Source organism: Sus scrofa, chromosome 8 (assembly GCF_054392235.1).
Source record: "Sus scrofa isolate SSC_HxYL_T2T_F1_AM1 chromosome 8, Sscrofa_HxYL_maternal_Yorkshire_Landrace_v2.0, whole genome shotgun sequence".
Lineage (NCBI taxonomy): Eukaryota > Metazoa > Chordata > Mammalia > Artiodactyla > Suidae > Sus > Sus scrofa.
This window is the reverse complement of record NC_139390.1, coordinates 71,939,267-71,963,830: the sequence shown is the minus strand read 5'-3', so window position 1 is coordinate 71,963,830 and position 24,564 is coordinate 71,939,267. Positions and strand designations below refer to the sequence as shown.

The following is a 24,564-nucleotide window of genomic DNA, read 5'->3' as shown; positions in this document are numbered from 1 at the left end:
CTGCCAGAACCTGGAGTGAGTCCAGCCCAGCAGGTGGGAGTAGTTCGACACTGTGAGAAAGTTTGGGATTGCTCCTCTGAGGAGTATATCCATGGGAATACAGGGGAGTCTTACCAATCCCCTTTAGCTAGTTTTCTTCTTCCAGCTTCAGTCATGCTCCTTTTTGGCCAGCATGCCCAATTTCCACGCCTGGGTCCAGGGTGAGGGCATTTCCCTCGATAAGTGAGGACATGGATCCTTGTCTTTCCTGGGGTCCCTCACTTTCTTTTTCTGAGTCCCCTGAATGCAGCTCAGCCTGAATCTCTTCATTATTTTATACAGAAAACTCTTTGGTCTGGACTCACATGGTATTTTATTCAACTTTAAATCCATCTTTGCCATAGCCCTCACTCCCTTCATATCTGGGAGTTAGATACAAAAGGAGTATCAGTAACCTTTCTGTGTTTCTTCATTTTTCATCCTGCTGACAATGAATCATTCCCTGTAGCCCAAAATGATATAAACATATCCAGAGCCACATTCTCATAACTGGGTTCTGCGGAAAATCAGAATCCCAAAAGATATCTACTGATACAGTGATTTTTTTAACATGTACATTTAGAAAATTTTTATTTCAATCCAATTCAATAAACAGTATTCAAGTATCTTCTAAGAGTCAGATAATGTATTAGGCACTGAGGCTGCCCTCAGTGAACAGGATTTATGTATAACCAAGACAGAAACACTGCCTCACCTTCTAAATCCACTCAAGGCTCTAAGACTTCTAGAAGTTAGAATCCTATTTAACCCTAGTTAATCCATTTTTTCCAAACCTGTTCCAATATGGGAAACAGCCCTTTCCCCTAGCACCTGGGAGCAGAAATGCCTTAGTGCTGTGTATGACTTACTGTCTTCAAGACCTTCTACACTGTGGGGTAAGAGGACATGTGCACACCTACTATCTCAAGATATAAAATTTATACAGGAGCAGCAGGGGGAAAGCATCAAATCAAATAAAAGCCTTCAAAGTATAGAGATAAGCCCCTTAATTCTCCTCATACCTGCCTTCTTCCACAGTGCTCTTTCCTTCCTCCTCCTCCTCCCCTTTCGGAGATTCTGCCAGTGTCACCAGAAGGGTGAGGGAATCCTAACTTTTGAGAGCTCGTAAGGATTAAAAACCATTAGAAAGTAAGAAGATATGAAAGCAAAAGCAAATTCAAGACTTGACCACAATGGAGATGGGTCGTCTCTGTGATCAGTAAAACAACCCCTGTCTTTACTTCATAAACCTCTTTACCTGCCTTTTATGCTTCTTGATACTCTGTACATTATTCATTTGGGTTAAGAGGAAGACTGTTCTGCAAAAGGAAAAAAATCACTCTCAAAAGGAAGTCTGGTATCACAGAGAAAAGGGGGCATCTGAGTCGTAGCAGCAAGAGCTAGGTTCTACCTCTGCACCTGGCTGCTGAATTGAGCAAGCTGTTCACCTTAGAATGAAGATAATTAATTCTACTGATATGAGCATTTAGAGCACAAAATCAACTGGCCCCAAAAAGTCAGCATTTAACTAAATAGTAGCTCTTGCTCTTATTGCATACAGTACTAAGTGTTCATTCCAAAACAGTCACAGGGGTACCCAGACAGATATTCACCTAATCAGAGTATATTATATCACTGCAGAAGTTTGCTCTTCTCTAAGAAATGACAGAGTTTAGCAGCTCAGAGGGAGACATTTTCATTGGTGGAAGGAGAATTTGGCACTTTGCTTTTATAAGAACTTTCCTCCAGGGATGGGCGCCAAGCTAGGAAAAGAGGGGCAAAGTTTTCCACATAACTGGCTTCCAGGAATTCAATGCATATTCAATGCATACCTTTGTCAGTTTAATTTGCAGTTAAGTAGACTTGTAAGTTGGCCCGGAAAGCTAACCAATAATTTATTTTTATGAGTTGTCTTTAATTTTTTTTAATTTATTTTTTATTGTTATTTCCCCCAACACACTTTTTTTTTGCACTGTGCAGCATGGGGACCCAGTTACACAAACATGTATATACGATTTTTTTCTCCCATTGTTGTGCTCCATTGTAAGTATCTAGACATAGTTCTTAGTGCTACACAGGAGGATCTCATTGTTAATCCATTCCAAGAGCAATAGTTTGCATCCATTAACCCCAAGCTCCCAATCCCTCCCATTCCCACTCTCCCCCCTCACCACCCCCGGTCAGCCACAAGTCTATTCTCCAAGTTCATGATTTTCTTTTCTGTGGAAAGGTTCATTTATGCTGTATATTAGATTCCAGTTATAAGTGATATCATATGGTATTTGTCTTTCTCTTTCTGACTTACTTCACTCAGGATGAGAGTCTCTAGTTCCATCCATGCTGCTGCAAATGGCATTATGTTGTTCTTCTTTATGGCTGAGTAGTATTCCATTGTGTATATATACACCACCTCTTCCTAATCCAATCATCTGTCAATGGACATTTGGGGTGTTTCCATGTCTTGGCTATTGTGAATAGAGCTGCAATGAACATGCAGGTGCATGTGTCTTTTTTTTTTGTCTTTTGTCTTTTTGTCTTTTGTTGTTGTTGTTGTTGCTATTTCTTGGGCCGCTCCCGCGGCATATGGAGGTTCCCAGGCTAGGGGTTGAATCGGAGCTGTAGCCACCGGCCTACGCCAGAGCCACAGCAACGCGGGATCCGAGCCGCGTCTGCAACCTACACCACAGCTCACGGCAACGCCGGATCATTAACCCACTGAGCAAGGGCAGGGACCGAACCCGCAACCTCATGGTTCCTAGTCGGATTCGTTAACCACTGCGCCATGACGGGAACTCCGCATGTGTCTTTTTTAAGGAAAGTTTTGTCCAGATATATGCCCAAGAGTGGGACTGCTGGGTCATATGGTAGTTCTAGGTATAGATTTCTAAGGTACCTCCATACTGTTCTTCGTAGTGGCTGTACCAGCTTACATTCCCACCAACAGTGCAGGAGGGTTCCCTTTTCTCCATACCCCCTCCAGCACTTGTTATTTGTGGACTTACTAATGATGGCCATTCTGACTGGTAGGGGAGGTTGTATATCATGGTAGTTTTGATTTGCATTTCTCTAATAATCAGGGATGTTGCATTTTTTCATGTGCTTGTTGGCCATCTATATATCTTCCTTGGAAAAATGTCTATCCAGGTCTTTTGCCCATTTTTCCACTGGGTGGTTGACTTTTTTTGCTGTTGAGTTGCATAAGATGTTTGCATATTTTAGAGATTAAGCCCTTGTCTGTTGCATCATTTGAAACTATTTTTTCCCATTCTGTAAGTTGTCTTTTCATTTTCTTTTTGGTTTCTTTTTCCTATGCAAAATCTTGTCAGTTTGATTAGGTCCCATTGGCTTATTTTTGCTTTTATTTCTGTTGCCTTGGGAGAATGACCTGAGAAAATATTCATAGGGTTGATGTCAGAGAACGTTTTGCTTATGTTCTCTTCCAGGAGTTTGATGGTGTCTTGTCTTACATTTAAGTCTTTAAAGCATTTTGAGTTTATTTTCATGCATGGTGTGAGGGTGTATTCTAGTTTCATTGATTTGCACGCAGCTGTCCAGGTTTCCCAGCAATGCTTGCTGAATAGACTTTCTTTTTCCCATTTTATGCTCTTGCCTCCTTTGTCAAAGATTAATTGACCATAGGTGTCAGGGTTTATTTCCGTGTTCTCTGTTCTGTTCCGTTGGTCTGTATGTCTGTTTTGGTACCAGTACCACACTGTCTTGATGACTGTGGCTTTGTAATATTGCTTGAGGTCTGGGAGACTTATGCCTCCTGCTTGGTTTTTGTTCCTCAGGATTGCTTTGGCAATTCTGGGTCTTTTGTGGTACCATATAAATTTTTGGATTGTTTGTTTTAGTTCTGTGAAAAATGTCATGGGTAATTTGATAGGGATTGCATTGAATCTGTAGATTGCTTTGGGTAGTATGGTCATTTTTACAATATTAATTTTTCCAATCCAGGAACATGGAATATCTTTCCATTTCTTTACTTCTTCTTTAATTTCCTTGATTAGTGTTTTACAGTTCTCAGCATATAAATCCTTTACCTCCTTGGTCAGGAGTATTCCCAGGTATTTGATTTTTGGGGGTGCAATTTTAAAAGGTATTGTATCTTTGTACTTCTTTTCTATTATTTCATTGTTAGTATACAGAAATTACAGATTTCTGAATGTTAATCTTATATCCTACTACTTTGCTGAATTTGTTAATAAGTTCAAATAGCAATACAGGCCTTCCTCAAAAAAAGAAGAAAGATCTAAAATTGACAACTTAACCCACCACCTAAGTGAATTAGAAAAAGAAAAACAAAAAAGACCTAAAGTCAGCAGAAGGAAGGAAATCATAAAGATCAAAGAGGAAATCAATAAAATAGAGATTTGAAAAATAATAGAGAAAATTAATAAAACCAAGAGCTCTTTGTTGCTTTTATGTTCTGGTACCTTAGCTCTTATCTATCAGAGGACAGACTGCCTTTCTACAGTGAGCTCTCTAGATTCTTTTTAATCAGCATGCATTGTCAGAATTTTCCATACCCAACAGAATTCAGGTATCTCAAGTTCCACTAGGTTTACTGACTAAATGTATTACTTATGCCAAAACTATCACCTTCTTAACTATTTAGGTCCAAACAGTTTGTATTTTTTATGCTGGCATTATATATAAAAAAATTTACATATACATAAAAATGTTTCATATTTTTAAAAAAATCCTATAAATCAATCAATATTTATTAAAAGTCTACTTAGGGTAAATCAATGCACTAAATCTTGTGAAATATGAAAAATACCTTCTGCCCCCAAGGAAGTTAGTATATCAATATGCACACAATGATAAATTCTAATGAAAGAGATAAATTAAGTTGACTACAATGGCACGTTGCAGAGAAGGACCACTAGAAAATGAGTTAGATGACCAGGGCTCTTTTAAGCCACTTGCTTAAAAGAAATAAGGCACCCTCTCTCTCAGCCTCTGTTATTTCATATGTAAGGTTGGTATAATAACTGCCTGACTTTCATAGATTTATAAATTCCTACTTTGAACCAGGTACTTTATAAAAGGATGAACTAGGAGTTCCTATCATGGCTCAGTAGGTTAAGAACCCAACATAGTGTCCATGAGGAAACAGGTTTGATCCCTGGCCTCACTCAGTGGGTTAAGGATCTGGCACTGCTGCAAAATGTGGTGTAGGCTGCAGAGGTGACTCAGATGTGCCGTGACTATGGCTGTGGCATAGGCCAGCAACTGTAGCTCCAGTTCAACCCCTGGCCCGGGAACTTCCATACTCCCAAATGCTGCAGGTGTGGATCTAAAAAGAAAAAAAAAGAAAAGATGAACAAAACTAGCTCAACCCACTGAGGAGCTCACAGTCAAGTATAGGTTTATATACCTGCAAACAAATAGATAATACAATGTGATTAGCACTACTGTTGAATATAAGGTGCTAAGTGAAGAATAGTGTTAATTTTTTCTCCTAAATTGTGGAAACTTCTTCTAATCCAGAGATAATGCTATATAAAGTATACAGCATCACTTTTTTTTTTTTCTTTTTTGTCTTTTTGCTATTTCTTGGGCCGCTCCCGTGGCATATGGAGGTTCCCAGGCTAGGGGTAGAATCGGAGCTGTAGCCACCGGCCTATGCCAGAGCCACAGCAAAAAGGGATCCGAGCCGCGTCTGCAACCTATACCACAGCTCACAGCAACGCCAGATCGTTAACCCACTGAGCAAGGGCAGGGACCGAACCCGCAACCTCATGGTTCCTAGTCGGATTCGTTAACCACTGCGCCACAATGGGAACTCCAGCATCACTTTTGAAGTATTCTTTCCAAAGGAATTTAAATCTAAGTAAGTCTTTAGATCTAAATTTAAGCTTATAGGAAATGAGGAAGATAGAAGAACAAGTTAAATGCGATCACAAGAAAGCATTCACGTTTAAGTCCAAAAGGTGGACTTTCTCAAGGATGACTTAGCTTGAGCTCTTTAACAAGTCAATGTCATTAAAAATTAAAAAGGAAGCAGGACTCTTTTACATTAAAAAAGACTTAAAAGACCTAACAATGAAGACTCTATGTGGTCCTGGATTATGTCCTGATTTGTATAATACCTGTAAATATAATAGGGACAATGGAGGAAATGCGAAGATAAATTGGATATTAGAAGATCCTACAGAAATACTGTAAATTCTTTAGGAGTGTTATGGCATTGCGGTTATGCTGAAAACATCCTAATTGTTTATAATAATGATTTATTGAAAAATCTTGATGTCCTACTTTACATTAAAATATAGCAGCAAAAAACAAATACATCCAATACAGCAAAAAGTATTAACACTTTATAAAATGATGTAATACCGGGGTGTACTATCATACTATTCTTTCTAAATTTGTGCCTGAAAATTTTCATGATAGCTAAAAATAAAAGGAAAAAGTAAATGAGATAATAGATTTGAAATCACTTTTTAAACCTTAAAAGGATAGATAGATAAAAAGAGATTTTTAAAAAAAAAATTGTTGAAGAAAAAAGGAATGGTCCTTTTTCAAGCACAGGTGCTACTTCAGACCATTTAAGAGAAGTCTGGACCAGCCACCACAGAGAGCCACTCGATGCTTATGGAAATAGAAAAGCCAAGAGCAGTCAGTAGCACCGATTCCCAGATTCTGATCTTTTTCGCACACCCCTTCATGCCAAAATGACCTTGACCAAAACTGAAGATAAATGTCTTCTGGCTGGGAAAGGTGGGCCAAAGCACTATGCAGTTCTCCAAGGAGGACCAGACAGCCCATAATGATGACAATGTGAGAGTAACTGGTGGGTTTTCCTTCTTGCAGAGCAGTAGAATTTGGCACCCAACGCAGAAGTTTGAAACCATGGATGGTGGCCCTTCTCGTTCTGCTATTACTGACAGTGGTGGCAGTGGGTATTGGTCTTCTGGCTCACTTCTTGGTCTCTGGTAGGTACAACCATGGATTTCGTTTAGTTTGATTTCATTTTTCTATAAAGCTTCATTTGTATCTGGGTAAATCTAATTCTATCCAAAAATATTGTATGTTCACTAGTAAATGCCAACGCTTTGAATCTTTTTATTTATTCAATCATTTCATCAACAAATAACTACTGAATGCCTAGTGTTTACAAAGTATTTTTCAGGGCACTCGAGAAACAGCATTAAGCAAACCACACAAATTTCCCACCTTCTTGGAAATCACAATCTAGTATTTTTTGGAGAATCTACACAAAAGATCAAAATGGTAATTGCCTAAAATTTACTAATAATCATAATAAACTACTTATTTATTGTATATTCAAATGAAATAATTATTAAATTAGTTATTAAAATTGGCTATTTTACTCAGCATTTTTCACCCACTAACATTTCTACGGGAAAAATAAAACCATATTCCAGTGAAACAGTGAACTTTCAAATGATCAGGAAAGTATAAATATGATGTAATATTATTATTTTTAGAGAAAAAAGTTTTATACTTTCCTAAACCATATTCAGGTATCATTCTTCTACTGCCTGATATATCTATAATCACACAAGTTAATTTCAGAATTCCCTTTTTATACTGCACACTCTTCATGATGCAAAGCATTTACATTTTTTGACACATGTCCACAGTGTCACTCTCATACACATGTATGTGATAAAGCAACTAGCCCAGGCTGCTTTCATGAGTGCACTTATCTGTTGTCATCGTCCTCAGACTTGATGGGGGAGTAAAGACTTTTAGGAGCTTTAAAAGGCTTAAGAACATTGTTCTTGGGCCCCATATAACACCTCCATCCATAGTTTACACCAAAGGCAAAAGACACTCAGATCAGTTAATTTAATGCATAAAAGCCCCTGTACTCTTTTTGAGTATAAGCTTTGATAATAATATGGATTATATCAATTAATAATCCAGGGGACCACAAAAGCACTAGAGTCCAGAGATGTTCCTAGGAGACAGACCACCCTGAGTCTTTCCAAGGTCCAAGACTCCCCAAGTAGGTTGTTTTGTGATCACTCCATTCTCTAACTTTTTGCTGATTTCTTGCCCCAACAGGGCCACACTCCTTACTAAGATCTCCAAATTCTTCAGGAGTCTCCACTGCTCTCTGTTTTCTTAACTTTCCAGAAAAACAAGCAGAGATGGATTGAGTCATCCTTGTTACATACTGTTCTCACTTCTAACCTCAGAGAGTTTTTTCCCTGCCTTTTTTTACACATCTTTCTTAGTGTGCCTGGCTCTCCCATTTCAATCAAACTTTATAAGAACATTCATTTACCTCTACTTCCAAGAGAGCATAAGGCAGTACACTTTTCACTTCAGCAAGAAGCAATACAGTACTTAAATGTTCCACTTCTAGAGCCACATGTGTCTGGGTTTAAACTTGGAAAGGCCACTCACTCGTTGTATAGCACAGAGTAAACCACTTAATGCCTCACTCCTCACTTTCTTGATCTCTGAAACGAAGGTGATGCTGATCTTAGCTTAGTGAGAATCAAACGAATTAATAGAAGTAAAGTGCCCAGAACAGAGCTTGGCACATATTAGGCACTGAACAAATATCAGCTACTATTATAATCATTATTTTTATTATATTTATTTTTAAGCTAAATTAAAATCTCAGAGATATATTCAAGACTTCGTATCAGCCCCATTCTAGTTGGGTTTTACAGCCTGAAATCTATCCCCAGCCACTTCATTTCCTATTTTTCCTTTTCATCACAGGCCAGAAAATGGAGTATTATCATGGCACCTTTAAAATTTCAGATCTACAAGTCAAGAGTAATTCTGGACAAAATACCCCATACCAACTTAAGGACTTACGGGAGATGAGTGAGACCTTGGTAAGTCAGATAAAATTCTTCCTATTATAAAATAATGCAGATGGCAGGGGTTCTGTGACTCATTTCCTTCACTATTTCTTAAAACATGACTTTCAGATGACTTGCATCAGAAGCGTCTTGTAGATGCCTAGGCCCCACTCTGGACGTTCTGAATCAACGTCCAGCGGGGTAGGTGGGTTGGTGGGGATAGAGAAGTAAAGGAATCTGCATCCTAGCAAATCAGTGACTGCAAGAAACACCCTTTAACTCAAAAGCCAGAGAACAAGATCCAAGGTATCCTGGCTCACCGCTCCACCACAGCACCACAATATGACTCAAACGCAAAAGCCCAAGCCTATCAGAAGTGGGTATTTGTAAAACCAATGGTTTTTTTTGTTAGATCACATTTTGAGATTTAAAATATTTTTAAATACGTAAGAAGAGGAAAGATAATGATAAATGTTCACTTTATCTCACATGCTAATTAAGGTAAAATACCCAGACTTACTGTGCAATTTTCAAATGAAATTCTTACAATTTTGTTAAAACTAAAATAGATGTCTCTCCCCAAAAGGAAAAAAGTAAACTCAGTTGTATAACAACTCGGCTCACAATGCCTGTGAACCCTCACTCAAAAACTAAGTTCAGGATGAGAGTTGCTGTTGTGGTTCAGTGGGTTAAGAACCCAACTAGTATCCATGAGGATGTGGGTTCGATTCCTGGCCTCGCTCAGTGGGTTAAAGGATCCAGCATTGCCATGGCTGTGGTGTAGGCTGGCAGCTACAGCTCCACTTAACCCCTAGCCTCGGAACCTCCATGTGCCACAGATGCGGCCCCAAAAAGAAAAAAAACAAAAAACAAAAAAATTAAGGTCAAGTTAACTTCCTCAACAAGGAAAAATAACACAAAATTAATTTTAAAAGGGTGGAAATGTCAGGTGTGTTGGTTTGTTTCAGTCAAAGAATCTTTTTTTACTAAAAACATTTCCTTTCTTATTTTCATTTTTTCCTATCACTATTTGATCTTTGTCCATATGCATACTCAACTGCAAGATGTTTACAGTGATATCATAGATGGAGTTTATAATCTACTTTTTTTTTGTCTTTTTGTCTTTTTATGGCCACACCCACGGCACATGGAGGTTCCCAGGCTAGTGGTTGAATCGGAGCTGTAGCCGCTGGCCTACACCACAGCCACAGCAATATCAGATCCGACCCACATCTGCGACCTACACCACAGCTCACGGCAATGCCGGATCCTTAACCCACTGAGTGAGGCCACGGATCGAACCCGCAACCACGTGGTTCCCAGTCAGATTTGTTTCCACTGCACGACAATGGGAACTCCTATTTTCAATTCTCATTAAATTATGCTCTTTTGTTCTATCTTACAGTCTCATCCCCATTGTCTAAATCAACAACTAGCATTTATAGATGGATATATACCCTCCATTCTCTTATATTCAGAGCATCTCAAAAAACAGTATTTGCAATCTTTTCTTGAGGAATGCCAGAAAAAACTTGGATATGTAGCCAGTACCTCTTTTACTCCTCTGACCCTGAGTGACTCCACATAACCTCAATATAATAATAATTAATCTAGCTCAGTTAAGTATACACTTTCTTTCAAAATTGAGAAATATGAAAATTTACAGCCAACATCATTGTTTTAGGCTAAGATGTTATTTCTACTGAAGTAAATGGACAGGAGTGCAGCAGGTCTTTTAAGAGTGAACAATGCAAAGGTGCATCTATAACAGTGTGCTTGATGGCAGATTTTGAAGCTTCAGTCAAGCACATATTTCTAGGCATGAGAGAGGCTCAAGCACAAAGGCTGAGTTTGGTAATGCCACATCATTATCATGAGAATATGCAAGGCCCTTTTCTAGTTGTCATTTATTTCTTCTTTATTCTCATAACACACTCTGATCTGTCTCTCCTTGCAGGCAACCATTCTGTATTTCACATGTATTCTTTTGTTTGTATTTGTTCTTGCAAAAATGTATTTCATTGTTTTGTGCACAGTACATGTTTTTAACTTATTTTCTGTGTTATAAATCCCTTATTTTAATCAGTTTGGGCTGCTATGACAAAGTGCCATGATTTGAGTGGCTTATAAACAACAGAAATATATTTCTCATAGTACTGATGGCGGCTGGAAGTCTGAAATCAGGACCCTGGCATGATCGAGGTCTGGCAAGGACCCTCTGTCATTTGCAGACTGGAGACTTCTTGGCATAGCCTCGCCTGGGGGAGAGCAGGGAGCTAAAGAGCTCTCTGGGGCCTGTTTTATAAAGCACTGATCCTTTCATGACCTTATCACCTCCCAAAGCCCCACCTCCTAAGATCATCAAATTAGGGGTTAGAATTTCAACATATGAATTTTGTGGGAAACAAAGTCAGTTCATTGCATCATTTTCATTTCATACTTTTTTGGGGGGTGGGGGCTGCCGCACCATGGCATGTAGAAATTCCCAGGCCAGGAACTGAACCCAAGCCACAACCTGCAGTGGGAACTCCAGCTCTGATCTGTTTTTTAAGCTCTATCCATATTGCTAAATGTACATGTAATTCATTTCTAGTAACTGCTACATTATGAACTATAGTGTATTTATTTACCATATTTTTCTTCCTGCCCATCATCTCAAGAAATGCTGCACTAAACAGTCTTCTACTTATCCCTGTATAGACCCATTCCAGTTCTTCTGGAAGCAGAATTACTGGGTCGTCAATTGTGCATACACTTAATTTGACTAATTGGTACTGGATTGCTCTTCAAAACAGCTGAATCAGTGTCCCCACATCTTTGCCAATGCTTGGTAATTTTTGGCTAATTACGGCCAGCCTAATAGGTATTTAAATTGTATCTTATTTGTGGTTTAGTTTGCATTTTTCTACTGCATATTTCAATTACTAATCAGTTCATGTATCACTGCATATACTTATTAGACTTTAGGATTTTCATTTCTATAAATTGTCTGTACCTATCCTCTGCCTGTTTTTCTATTAGAACTGCTTTATTAATACTGCTTTGCAGAAGTTTCTTATGTTTTCTAGATATGAACAGTTTGTCCGTGGTATACATTGCACTTATCCATTCTTTTATTAATCTGGACCATATTGCCCTTCATAAATCAAAAACCCATAATTTTAGGGCGTTCCCATCATAGCTCAGCAGAAATGAATCTAACTAGCATCCATGAGGATGCAGATTCAATCCCTGGCCTTGCTCAGTGGGTTAAGAATCCAACGTTGCCGTGAGCTGTGGTGTAGGTCACAGACACAACTCGGATCCCACATTGCTGTAGACCTCAGCTCAGATTCAACCCCTAGCCTGGGAACCTCCATGTGCCACAAGTGCGGCCCTAAAAAGACCGAAAAAAAAAAAATTCGTAACTTTAAAATAATCATATTCATCAGGTTTTTTTTTGCCTCATGGTTGTGTTTTTAAAGTTTTTTTTTAAGTCATAAAATTTATTTTACTATATGTTCTTCCATTAAATTTATACTTTTACCTTCTCCATAAAGTTCCTAATGCATGTGATGTCCACCTTTGAATGGGATGTTGGGTAGGAACCCAAATTTTATTCTCCATATAGTGAGCCGGTTTTCCCACTGTCACTAACTAAACAATTTGTCTCCCCAGTATACGGTATGATTATTCAGCTCATGATACTTCTTGGCCCCTGAGTCTTAGAGAAAAGGAACTTTGATCCATCTCTTCAAACTGCTTCCCACCTCCTTGGAGAGCTGATAGCAACGTGCAGGAAACCAAAACGGCATAACATGATATAATTAGGAACTGAACTGTATGTGAGGACAATAAGTACAGAACTTCAAAGATGAGGAGGATCAGTCAGGGTTCCCATGGTCAGGAAGGCTGTGTATTATTTTAGCCCTATTTAAGCAAGACAGTGTCCCTTTCTCTCCACTCCCCACCAATTTACCTTTTGGACAATTACAGAAAGGGCTCATGCCTCATCCTGAGCCACTCCTGTTTTATTGTTGCTAAATCCCAATGAATAAAACCAGATTCTTCTCTCTGCCCTATGTTGGTGCTAATTAGACAGCCAAGAAAGACAGGTTATAGGTCCTGTTCTTCCTCATAATTTGGGAATTACTGATCTGAATGCAAACAGAGATGCAAAAATAAAATGAGATCATAATCAGCTACTGCTAAAACCCATTCCAGTTCCTTGAGACGGTAACACAGACACAGCTCACCTTTCATATCATTCTTCAGAGAAGACTTCAGTAACCAGACACCAGTAACTGATGGTACTCCCAAATAAGTAGGTCATTTCCATTATTATCATTAAGTTTGTGTAGGATCATTGAGGGAGGGAGGACTTCAATTGGAGAAATATATTTCAGAAATATTTTTCTTTTTTTTTTTTCTTTTTGCCATTTCTTGGTCTGCTCCTGTGGCATATGGAGGTTCCCAGGCTAGGGGTCGAATCGGAGCTGTAGCCACCGGCCTACACCAGAGCCACAGCAAAAAGGGATCGATCCGAACCAAGTCTGTAACCTACACCACAGCTCACGGCAACGCTGGATCCTTAACCCACTGAGCAAGGCCAGGGATTGAACCCACAACCTCATGGTTCCTAGTCGGATTTGTTAACCACTGAGCCACGATGGGAACTCCAAGAAATATTTTTAAAGCAGATGGTCATTACTAATGTGAAAGTTAAAAAACTGTAAGAGCATAACAATAACACTAGTTAATATGTACGTATGTATAATATGTTTCAGAAATATTTTTAAAGTAGAGGGTCATTACAAATGTGAAAGTTAAAAAATGTTATAGCATAACAATAACACTAGTTAACATGTATTGAATGACAAGTACTCAGCTTAGCACACTAAGCACTTATCTGTATTACTTTGGTTAATGCTCAAAAACAAACTTATAAGTGCAATTATTATCACAATTTTACAGATGGGAAAACCAAGTACAGAGACGTTAATTTGACCAAGATTATTCAGCTAGTAAGCGATACAGTTAGGATTTGAAATGACGTGTTCTTAACACCTTTTTGTCATCCGAAAGAATCATCTGTAAGAGCTTACTCCCCACCTACCATCCCACAAAATATCAGACATCAAGTAGTTATCCCTGATACATTACTGTCTTTCAGTTAACAGCTGACCCTTGAACAAGCTGGGTCTGAACTGCACAGGTGCCCTTGCATGCAGATTTTTTCCATAAATACGTGCCACAGTACTGTATGACCTGTGGTTGGCTGAATCTGCAGATGCAGAACCAGGGATACTAGGGCGACCGTAAAGTTATATGCAGATTTCTCCCCAATACCCACACTGTTCAAAGGTCAAAGGTATGTGTGCCAGGGACCACCATCTAAATTAACAATGGCTTCAGTTAGGCATTTTCTTAGGGTTGTCTCAAAAAATAATAATAATAAATAAAAAAACACTGCTCCTGTGCTGAAGGCAGTTCTGAATTTTTATCTTCTTTGTGCCCAGGCATACCAGAAACAGGGCCTAAAATGATCCTTAAAATATCCTAGGAGCTATGTTTCTAGAGTTGTAGAGACGAAGAACTCGGACTAGAAAGCCATGTAAGGAGATCACGTAGTTTAAAGAACACTGTCTAAAAGAATTAGAAGACACGAGCGAGACAGACTTGGCTCTCGGAAGAAGGACATTTACCTGGGCCACAGTAAACTTAAACTTAACAAATGTATTCAACCATCTGAGGTTTGCAGTTGCATAAAGTAAGAGAAGTAAGAAGCCCAATGCCTGGTGTAGGGCTAGGGGCCTATGCCCAGAGAAGAGATTGGATGTGAAAGCTTAGAAAAGTAATAAGCAGAGATTATTTCTTAAAAAACTTCATGTTCAGAGGTTAGAAATATTGGGTGTAGAATGTGCCTTGGTTTTTACTTAAAAGATCAAACTTACATTCATTTTGTAACTGAAGTTCAGACATGACTAAAAGAGGAAGATGTACATCACAGCCTCTATCTTCAATGTGTTTAATTAGAATCTCAGTTGTAGGGGAGTTTCCATTGTGGCGCAGTGGTTAACGAATCCGACTAGGAACCATGCGGTTGTGGGTTCGATCCCTGGCCTTGCTCAGTGGGTTAAGGATCCGGCATTGCCGTGAGCTGTGGTGTAGGTTGCAGATGCAGCTCGGATCCGGTGTTGCTGTGGCTCAGGCGTAGGCTGGTGGCTACAGCTCCGATTCGACCCCTATCCTGGGAACCTCCATATACCGCGGGAGCAGCCCAAGAAATGGCAAAAACACACACACACACACACACAAAAGAGAGTCCCAGTTGTACATTTCATGTCTAACCTACAGTATAACACTTCAAAGGAGGCACTGTTATCCACAGTTTGTAGATAAGAGAACTAAGCCTCTGAAGTTAAGGTCCACAGCTAGTAAATCATGGAAGCGAGATGTGAAACCATATAGGTAACTCCAACATGTGCTCGCTCCACTCAATTTTTCTACTTATCAGAAAGGGACTTAGCAATGAGAGAAAGTTCAGTTCTATATCAATTCTTCTCCCACTTAAGATTTATAAAGATTATAAATCTACATGCTGTGCTAGATCACTTTTACTTAGCCGACAGGTTGGGATTATATTACCAATTATATAAAGATGTCTTCATCCTTAGTTTCTTCATTTCCTTAAGTCGGGTTTTTTTTTTTTCAGCTTTATTAAGATATAATTGACACGTAACAATGTGTAAATTTAAGGTATAAAAGGTGGTGATATGATACACTTATATATTGCAAAATGATTACCACTCTAACACCTCTATCATGTCACATAATTACCATTCCTTTTTTGTAGTGAGAATATTTAATATATACTCTCTTAGCAACTTTCTAAACTAAACTAACTATAACTAAAATCACCACAATGTACATTGGATCCCAGAAATTATTCATTTCATAACCAGAAGTTTGTACTCCTCCATCAATATTTCTTCCTTTTTTCTGTCCCCTAGCCTTGGTAACTACCATCCTACTCTCTTTCTGTCTTTTAGATTCCACATATAAGTGATATTAATAAAGTATTTATCTCTGTCTCTCTTATTTCACTTAGCATAATGTCCTCAAAATCCACCCATGTTGGTGCAAATGGCAGAATTTCATTCTTTCTCATGGCTGAGGAATACACAGCTGATCTTTGAATAAAATAGATTTTAACTGCAACGGTCCACTCACATGCAGATTTTTTTTCATTAGCAAGTACTGTAGTATTACATGATTCAACCATGGATGCAGACCCATGAATATAAAGAAATCCTCACATGGATGAACTGTGGAACAAGGGCCTACTATACATTACACAAGGATTTTCAGCTTCATGGAGGGTCAGCTCCCCTAACCTCAACTTTGTTCAAGTGTCAACTATGTGTATGTATTATCTATATATGCCACATCTTCTTTATGCATTTATTTGCTAACATATACTTAGACTGTTTCCATATCTTGGCTATTGTGAATAATGCTGCAATGAACATGGGAATGAAGGTATCTCTTAGAGATCCTGTTTTCATTTCCTTTGGCTATACACCCAGAAGTGGGATTACTGCTTCATATAATAGTTTTAGTTTTTGTGAGAAACCTCCGTACAGTTTTCCATGCTAATTTCCATACAAATTACATTCAAACTCACAGTACACAAGGGTTCCTTTCATCAAAGTCTTGTAGTTTTACCATTCAAATCTTTCACTTCCTTGTTTAAATTTATCTCCAAGTATTTTACTGTTTCTGATGCTATCTTGAATGGGATTTTTTTCACTTTTTCAGATATTTTACTGTTTGTGTATAAAAACAAATGACTTCTGAATATTGATTCTATATATTTGATTTCTGCTTGTTGATATGTATGCAAACTTACTGAAGAACCTTACTTTTAGATTCACCAACTAGTTCTAACAGGTTTTTGGTGGGCTTTAGGATTTCCTATACATAAAATCCTTTCATCTGCAAATAAAGGCGATTTTACTTCTTCCCTTCTGATTTGGATGCCTTTTCTTTCTTTGTCTTGCCTGACTGCTCTAGCTGGAGCTTCCAGTACTATGTTGATTAGGATTGGTGAGAGTGAGCATCCTTCTTATCTTGTCCCTGATCTTAGAGGGAAAGCTTTCAATCTTTTACTATTGAGTTTGATGTAAGCTCTAGGTTTGCCATATATGGCCTTTATTATATTGAGGTGTGTTCCTTGTACTGCAGCTTGTCCAGTGTTTTTACCATGAAAGGACCTTGTATTTTATCAAATGTTTTTCTGCATTTATTAAGATGATCATATTATTTCCGATCTATCCTGGAGAATATGCCATGTGTGTGTGCTTGAGAAGAATGTGTATTCTGCTGATGTTGGGTGAAATATTCTGTAGATGTCTGTTAGGTCTGTTTGATCTAAGTATGGCCCGAATTTGGAGTTCTCCTGTGGGCACAACAGGTTAAGGATCTGGCATTGTTGATGCAGTGGCCCAGGTTGCTGCTGTGGTGTGGGTTCAATCCCTGGCCTGGGAACTTCCACATGCCACCAATGCAGCCTAAAAAATAGATAGAAAGTATGGCTCAAATCCAACATTTCCTTATGATTTTCCATCTGGATGACCTATCCACTGCTGAAAGACCTCTATTACCGTATTTATTCCTTGAGATCTGTTAGTATTTGCTTAATACATTTCTCCCTTGAGACCTGTTAGCATTTGCTTAATAATTAAGTGCTTTGCTGTTGGGTATATATATATTAATGATTGTTATATCTTCTTGATGAATTGACCCCTTTATCATTATAAAATAACTTTTTGTCTTTTGCTATGATTTTGGTTGCCAGTCTCTTTTGTCTGTAACAGTTTTTGAAGAGGAAGTTAACAGTAGAAGCAGCTATATTAGAGAGAGGAAGGAGTTTGATGGTTGTAGTTCATATGTCCAGCCTAAACAATCAATAACTGGAGGAAAGATGTGGACAGATGTTTTCTGAGAAAAGTTATTTTTGGAAAAGGAAGCAATATGAGCCAACTCTAAACCTCCTGATCCAGCTGTAAATGTAGCATAGTCTTCACTCTGCTGGATTATCTATTTAGATTATCATTCATCACACAGGTAAATAAGAAAGATGAAGAGAAATGATTCTCCCTTTCCCTCTGATAGAAGAACTGAGTTAGAGATTTCAAGCACAACACACCTGGACAAGGTCTAACTACTTTCTTCAGGAAATCTGGTTTAAATGCCTTTTGTACAAATCTAAACAGATACCTATTAGATACCCGCCTCGTTTAAAAAGGTAACTCAGAATCTAGGCCTCTGTGGTATATCAGAAGTTAATAATTTATCCTTTGTAACCTTAACTGCAACACTTTTAATTCTATGAATTTGCTTTACCTCTCAGTCTTGGGAATATAACACAATTTGGGAAGAGTTTACCCTATGGATTGCTGCTTGCTATGTGATTAGTTTCTCACAGATGTCTGTTTCCTTTTAACATCCCACATGAAACACTGAGGAAGGATAAGTGCAATTAAATACAGAAGTTTGATAACATCACATGATGTCACAACTCATCTGGTGATATTATTACCTCTTGGTTTAGAGTAATCAGAAATTCACACTTCCATTTCACTCCCCCACAGATCCCATTGCATCCAACCTCCCCCTCCAACAGACACAGCACTAGGTTCAATCCTGTGGGAGGTAAAAATAAGAATTTTTCAAAAACAAAGTGACAGGACTCCCAGGAGGCCAATGAGCCTTGAAATCCTGCAGGTACTACCAGAGCTCAGGGTGACCATGCTCTACCCAGGTTCACGATGATGACTCACAGCTAACTTCTCCAATCCTGGGTTTTAACAAAAATCTGGATTTTAAATAGATACAATAACAACTTTAAAGGATTGCAATAAGAACTATCAAGATTATGGTCCTTATTTTTAGAAGGCAAAGAATACAGGCTGCCTTTGGAGAGGAGTAACCCTTACATGCTGCCTGTTACATGTCAGAGGATAGGAGCCGTTACTGAAAACCCACCTGGTGTCCTCACCCTGAGGTCATCTGGCTCACTGCTGTGTCACTTTCAGCAAGTCACCTCCTCATCTATATGATACAGATTATAATAGGGTTTACTTCAGAGGGTTGATTTGTAAAGCAAAACAAGCTCAAATATAATGGAGTTTATGCTTGGTGCACAGGTGGCAGAAAATAGTAATAACTACACCTACTGTTACAGCTATTGTAGTCTCACCATGGAGCTTTCCCTAAGGAGCCAAATTACTGAAAATGTTAACAAGGAGAAAAAAATTCCCTTCAAATAGTTCATAGGAATTTTCTTTTTTCTCTAGGAGCACTAATCTCAATATGATATAAATCTCATTAAAAACTCTTATGAAGGTTTCTTGGTAAATGCAAAGCTTTCTGATAAATAAAGTCTCACTTTAATTTTTTTTATTTTTATTTTTGGCTACACCTGTGACATGTGTAAGTTCCCAGGCCAAGGAGCAAACACAAACCACTGCAGTGAGAATGCTGGATTCTGAACCCACTGTGCCACAAGAGAACTCTAAGTCTCACTTTCTTGTATTAATTCATTCAAAAAAGGATGCTGCCCTCCTACATGTTGTACATGTTGTAGAGTATGAAAGATGGATAACTGTCCCTATCCATAAGAGTTTGCAGTTTAGTAGAGGAGAGACTGTATTTGCATAAGCAACTATATTAAGAAGTAGAAGATATAAGAGGGAAAAGAACAATTACGACAGGAAGAGGAAAAATTACTCTGAGGTTCAAGGAATAAGCCCAAAGTAGGTCTTATCTGAAATATACCTTGAAGGAGAGTTGTGATTCAATAAAGCAGAGCTAGCAGAGTGGAGAGGGAGCTACGGACCAAAGAAATGGCCTGAAAAGGGCAGGTACCCAGGGAAAGGGGGGTCACACCTGAGACAGTGCTGCCAAGCATGGAAGGCGGTGGCAGTGTTGATTGGGGGGGGGGTGTCAGTGACAGACCCTTAAACTTGTAACTCTGTGACCAGAGGCTCAAAGGCAATTGTGTCCTAGTCTCTACTTCTACCTAAGTTCAATCCTTAGAGTAAAGCAACTTCAGTTAAACCGTATTTAAGGTTAAAGGTGTGGTTTTTTAAAGTATCCCTAATAGTATCCAGGAGAAAGCAACTGGATCTAAAGGTTTTTTTCTCAGCATGCTTTTGGCTCTAACTCTTAGTTCTCAGGAGCTCATCTGGTGTGATATTGGAAGAAATCGCTTTCATATTCCACCGGCCAATCTTCAGTAGCATATCCCTCTGAAGTTTGCAGTCTCAGCCCTGAAACACCCCCACGTGAATACAAAGACTATGAGAGAAACCAGCTGGGAAGCGTCTACAGGGAAAGGCGGGCTACGTGTGTGAACAGAGTTGGCTGGGAAAAGACAGCTGAATGGCTGGGTGCGTCTGTTTGAGTTGAAGGCCTCTCCCTAACTCTTTCATTAAACACCCAACTAACCTTCAATTGCCCTCTTAGAACTTAATCTCAGTGCAGCTTCCAGCATTTCAAAATCATCAAACATAAAAAGGTACTACCCTGAAAAAGGGTCTTTTGTTCAACGTTAGGAGACTAACTACAAAACTTGACAAATGCTCCCCAAAATGGGAGGCAAGGTAGATTTATAAATCACTACCATTAGGTTAAATAAATAATAAATTTACAAGTTGGCACACAACTTTTTTTAAAAAAAGTGTTCTTCTAAACTTCTGCATATTTAGAATTAAAATGCCAAAGTGCTGGCAGGATGTTTATGATAAAGTAAGCCTTTCTCTGCCAGGGAAACTTTTTTTTTTGGGGGGGGGGGTGTTTCTAGAAAGCTAATTCATACACAAACTCTATTCAGCAATAAAATTTATCTTCATGTTTTCTCCGATTTCCCCTCTGTTGTGAATTCCTTTCATGTGGGAACCCTTTTAGCCAGTCTCTGTTCCCCAGCAATTCTCAAAGTGTTTTCCTGGGTACCTGGATCCTCTGAAGATCCTAAGTCTCCCCCAGATACAACTAATGAGGCTTTATAAGGACAGGGTCCTGGAATTCGAATTATAGGGAAGAAAATTCTCTATTTCTGTGATTACTGAAGCTACTTCTAGCTAGACTCTTCCTATGTTATTCTTTAGGTCCTATCTGCCCAGATACCCCAACCGTCCAAGGATGGAACTGATTCTGGGGTTAGATATTCTTCCCAGCAGGCACTCTGCCAGATGAATGGTGTCATCCACAGTCACAAACTTAATCCAGTACCTTTACCAACAAGTCATAAACAGCCCAGGGATCTACTGTGGGTGGAATTTCAGAGGATAATTACAAACCAAACTTCTTTAAATACCCAACTGCTATTTCCTTTTCTTCCTTTTAATACTTTTCTCCTTGTTGTTTTTTGTTAGCCTTTTCTTTTCTTTTGGATTTCCCCCAGATACTGAGTACTAGGACTGACTGTGGGTGTAGAAGAGAAATGATTAAAACAATGTCACTCCTGCAAAAATATATCTTCCAAAACAATTTCAATTCATCCTCAGCCTATTTAAGCTTTCCTTTCTGAGTATCTTTCACATAATGTCTCAAGTGTCAGCTTCCTTTTCAAACAAAGAATCAAAATAATTCTTATTTCATACAGTTATTACAAGGGTTAAGAGGGATCATGAATATTTTATTTCCCGACTTTCCCATTTATGAATGCTTGATAGTGCTAAGGAGGTCATAACTTGTTTCCTGATCTCTGAAACACTCTTCCCTTTATCTTTATTTTTTGGGCTTTTCTAATGAGAGTTAATTTTCTTGCCTCTTTGCAGTTTTCGCACTTTTGTTTCATCTATCAAAGTACAGTGCCTGCATTCAGATGGTACTGTTGCCACCAAGTGGTCACTAGCAGATACTGCAAGCCAAAATCTAGGTGCTATAAGTCACAGTGCCATGATGCCTTGGCAGGCAATTAATTCATTCTGTGTAAATGGACCAAAAACAGTAGCTTTTCTTTTCCTTCCCTGTTGACATAAACTGAGTAACAATACAACTTTGACCTAAACATGCAAAACCACCTTACTCTTTCTCCTTGACTTACTCTAGGGCTCACAATCAACAACAATTAGAAAATCAATAGTTGGCTCTTACCATCTCTAAATCCTTTTCCCTGTACTTACTTATAGTCAAAGATCTGCAAAGAAATCTGAGACTCTTCATGGGGCCAGGGAGCCACCAGGAGTCTACTACCAAAATATACCCAGCATTTTATATGTGTTTAATCTTCACAACCCCATGAGCAGTGTATCACTACTTTTGTTTCAGAAACTAGCATACTGAGGCGCAAAATGATTCAGGAACTTTTCCTAGGTTGTCCGGCACCTGAGCAGCAGCACAGGCTTCAAACCGCATACTGAGCCAAGGTTCTCTCCCTCCATGTCCCATCTGTGCTCTGTTTCACCTCCCATGGAGCTTTAGGAAGATACTGTCTGCCCTGATACCTACACCAGCACATTAGTCACCTGGGGAGACTTTACAACTATGGATGCCCAGGTCTCCTCCAGATGGTTTATAACCAAAACTGGGAGAGAGGCCCCAGCCTGTTTGTTTGTGTGTTTGTTTTTTTTAATTCTACAAATGATTCTGTTATACTACTAGAGTTGAGAACCCCTGGTTTAAATAATGATATTACTCTTTAAGACATTTTCTATTGCTTTAACATTTAATTAGGGGTATATTCTTATTACGAAATATTAACACACAGTTTCTCTCTTGTAATAACAGGTGGATGAAATATTTATAGATTCGGCCTTGAACAAGCATTATATCAAGAACCAAGTGGTCAGACTGACGTATGTATGTTTGGGCAAATGTAGATTCACAGCCTGGAGGGAAAAAGGTCAATAAGATGTACATGCATTGTTGCCTCTATGGGTTTAGCTCTTGGATAGGATTTCTCATAAATACTGCCTCTACAAGAGTCTCGAGGTACAGGGCTGACCACCATTTTTGTAAACGCAAAAAACTAAGACTCTGGGAGGTTAAGCAATACATTCAAATTTCCCCAAGTGACAGACCCAGGATTCAAAACCCAAGAGCTGATTGTAAGGCCGGGGACTACCTGAACCCATGGCCTTGAGAAAACCCAGCCACGGGTCACTGTGTGCACCAAACTGTACCCTTTCCATACACATGTCCTTTCAAAAATTTTAAGAAGGCAGAGTTGACTACAAAGTGGAATCTTAGGATTACCTGTAATGAAGTCCTTGTGGCAGGAGGCATGCCCAGACAAAAAGATGTTCCTGTTTTAATGAAGTTCTGTTTATTGTGGTGAAGAGGTAAGACTACTATCAGCTTCAGAAATTGAACAGAGGTTTCAATTGTGTTATTTGGAAAGTACAGAGCAGAACATATACATAACAGATACAAACCTCCGGGCCTGTGTGATTCATCTTGTTAAAAGAAAATTAATTTATTCTGACAGATTTATTTGAAGGAAATAATAGTTTTGTCACCAATAGGCTAATGCCTTATTTGCAGATTATTCCAAGTTTCTTACAACTTTATTGGGTAATCCAAAAGGATTATACAGTATAAACTGGATAAATCCTATAATATTTAGGAGATAAAAAGCATATTATTTGCTGAAACTTCCTAGATTTCATGCCCTCCATTTTCAAATTGTGACTCACCATAACATTCTAGAAAAATTATCATAGTCTTACAAGCCCCTCTGAAGTACAGCCATTATCACTATGTAAGTTTTGTGTAGGTCCAGAGAAATTATATCTGGTAAACAATGTTTTCCCCCAATTTAAGAAAAGGGAACATCACTTGGTCATATATTTGACACAAAATTCTGATTATTTATAGATTCACATTCCAGAGCCTAAATGAACTGCAATATATAAAATGCCCTGAAATTGACATGATTTCCCCTTTTTATTAAATAAAAGGATTCAGGAAAATAGGGCTTTAGTGCTTTTTACAGCTTGGATCTTTTGTTGTGTACAACTCAATGAGATGGCAGATCAATATATAGGGTTCCAATTTTTTAAAGACCTTTTTTTTTTTAATGGTCCTCAATATATGGAGGTTCACAGGCCAGGAATTAAATCTGTGCTGCAGCTAGGACCTACGCAGCAACACAGGATCTTTTAACCCACTGCACTGAGCTGGGGATCAAACTCCGCAGCTACCCAAGTCACTGCAGTCGGATTCTTAACCCACTGTGCCACAGCAACAAGTCCTTAACGACCTTTAATTGTTTGGTTTTCCCACTTTACAAGTATGTAAAAATTCAATCCCATAAGTGAAGGGACATGAACCTGTTTATATGGAAAAGTTCAAGGAATTGGGTGTGTTTAATCTGGAGAAGACCCAAGACCAAGATTATCACTGTCTTCACATATTTTATGTGGAAGAGGGAACTGATGTTTTATTTATGTCCTGACTTGTAGACCTAAGCCTACGAAATGGAAGATATAGGGAGATATATTTCTACTCCAAATGAAGAAATCTCCTAAAATCAGAGCTGACCAAAGAGAAGTAGCCTCCTTAGGGAAGTACATTTCCCATCGTTTTAATTACTGTGTTGGGATTAGATGACTACTTGTCATAGATGCTGTAGAGCTGATTAAGGTATCAGATGAGTAACTAGCCAAGGGGACTGCTAAAATTTTTTCCAGTCCTCAGAGTTTATGATTTGGGTGATAACATTTTGGTGTCTAAGTCTTACTCGGCTTCTATACCAAGC

The 24,564-nt window shown here is 38.7% G+C and overlaps 1 protein-coding gene and 1 long non-coding RNA gene across 4 annotated transcripts in view; one reads left to right on the top strand and one right to left on the bottom strand.

The window, feature by feature from the left end:
* Positions 1-24,564, bottom strand: part of LOC146400834 (uncharacterized) — a 421,507-nt gene that overhangs the window by 306,239 nt on the left and 90,704 nt on the right. Inside the window, exon 3 of one of the 2 annotated variants that reach the window (XR_014812628.1) lies at positions 21,219-23,110. The exons of the other annotated variant lie outside the window; for it this stretch is intronic. This is a non-coding gene — a long non-coding RNA (uncharacterized LOC146400834). Of the gene's footprint in view, positions 1-21,218; positions 23,111-24,564 lie in introns of those variants that run through there. 2 annotated transcript variants of the gene reach the window in all.
* The window catches only part of LOC100525933 (transmembrane protease serine 11A), a 48,371-nt gene that overhangs the window by 6,944 nt on the left and 16,863 nt on the right, over positions 1-24,564 (top strand). For both annotated transcript variants that reach the window (XM_084972409.1, XM_013978753.3), the window contains exons 2-4: positions 6,841-6,962; positions 8,731-8,849; positions 22,593-22,660. In XM_084972409.1, coding sequence (XP_084828535.1) covers positions 6,841-6,962; positions 8,731-8,849; positions 22,593-22,660 — 309 coding nt within the window. The remainder of the gene's footprint in view (positions 1-6,840; positions 6,963-8,730; positions 8,850-22,592; positions 22,661-24,564) is intronic.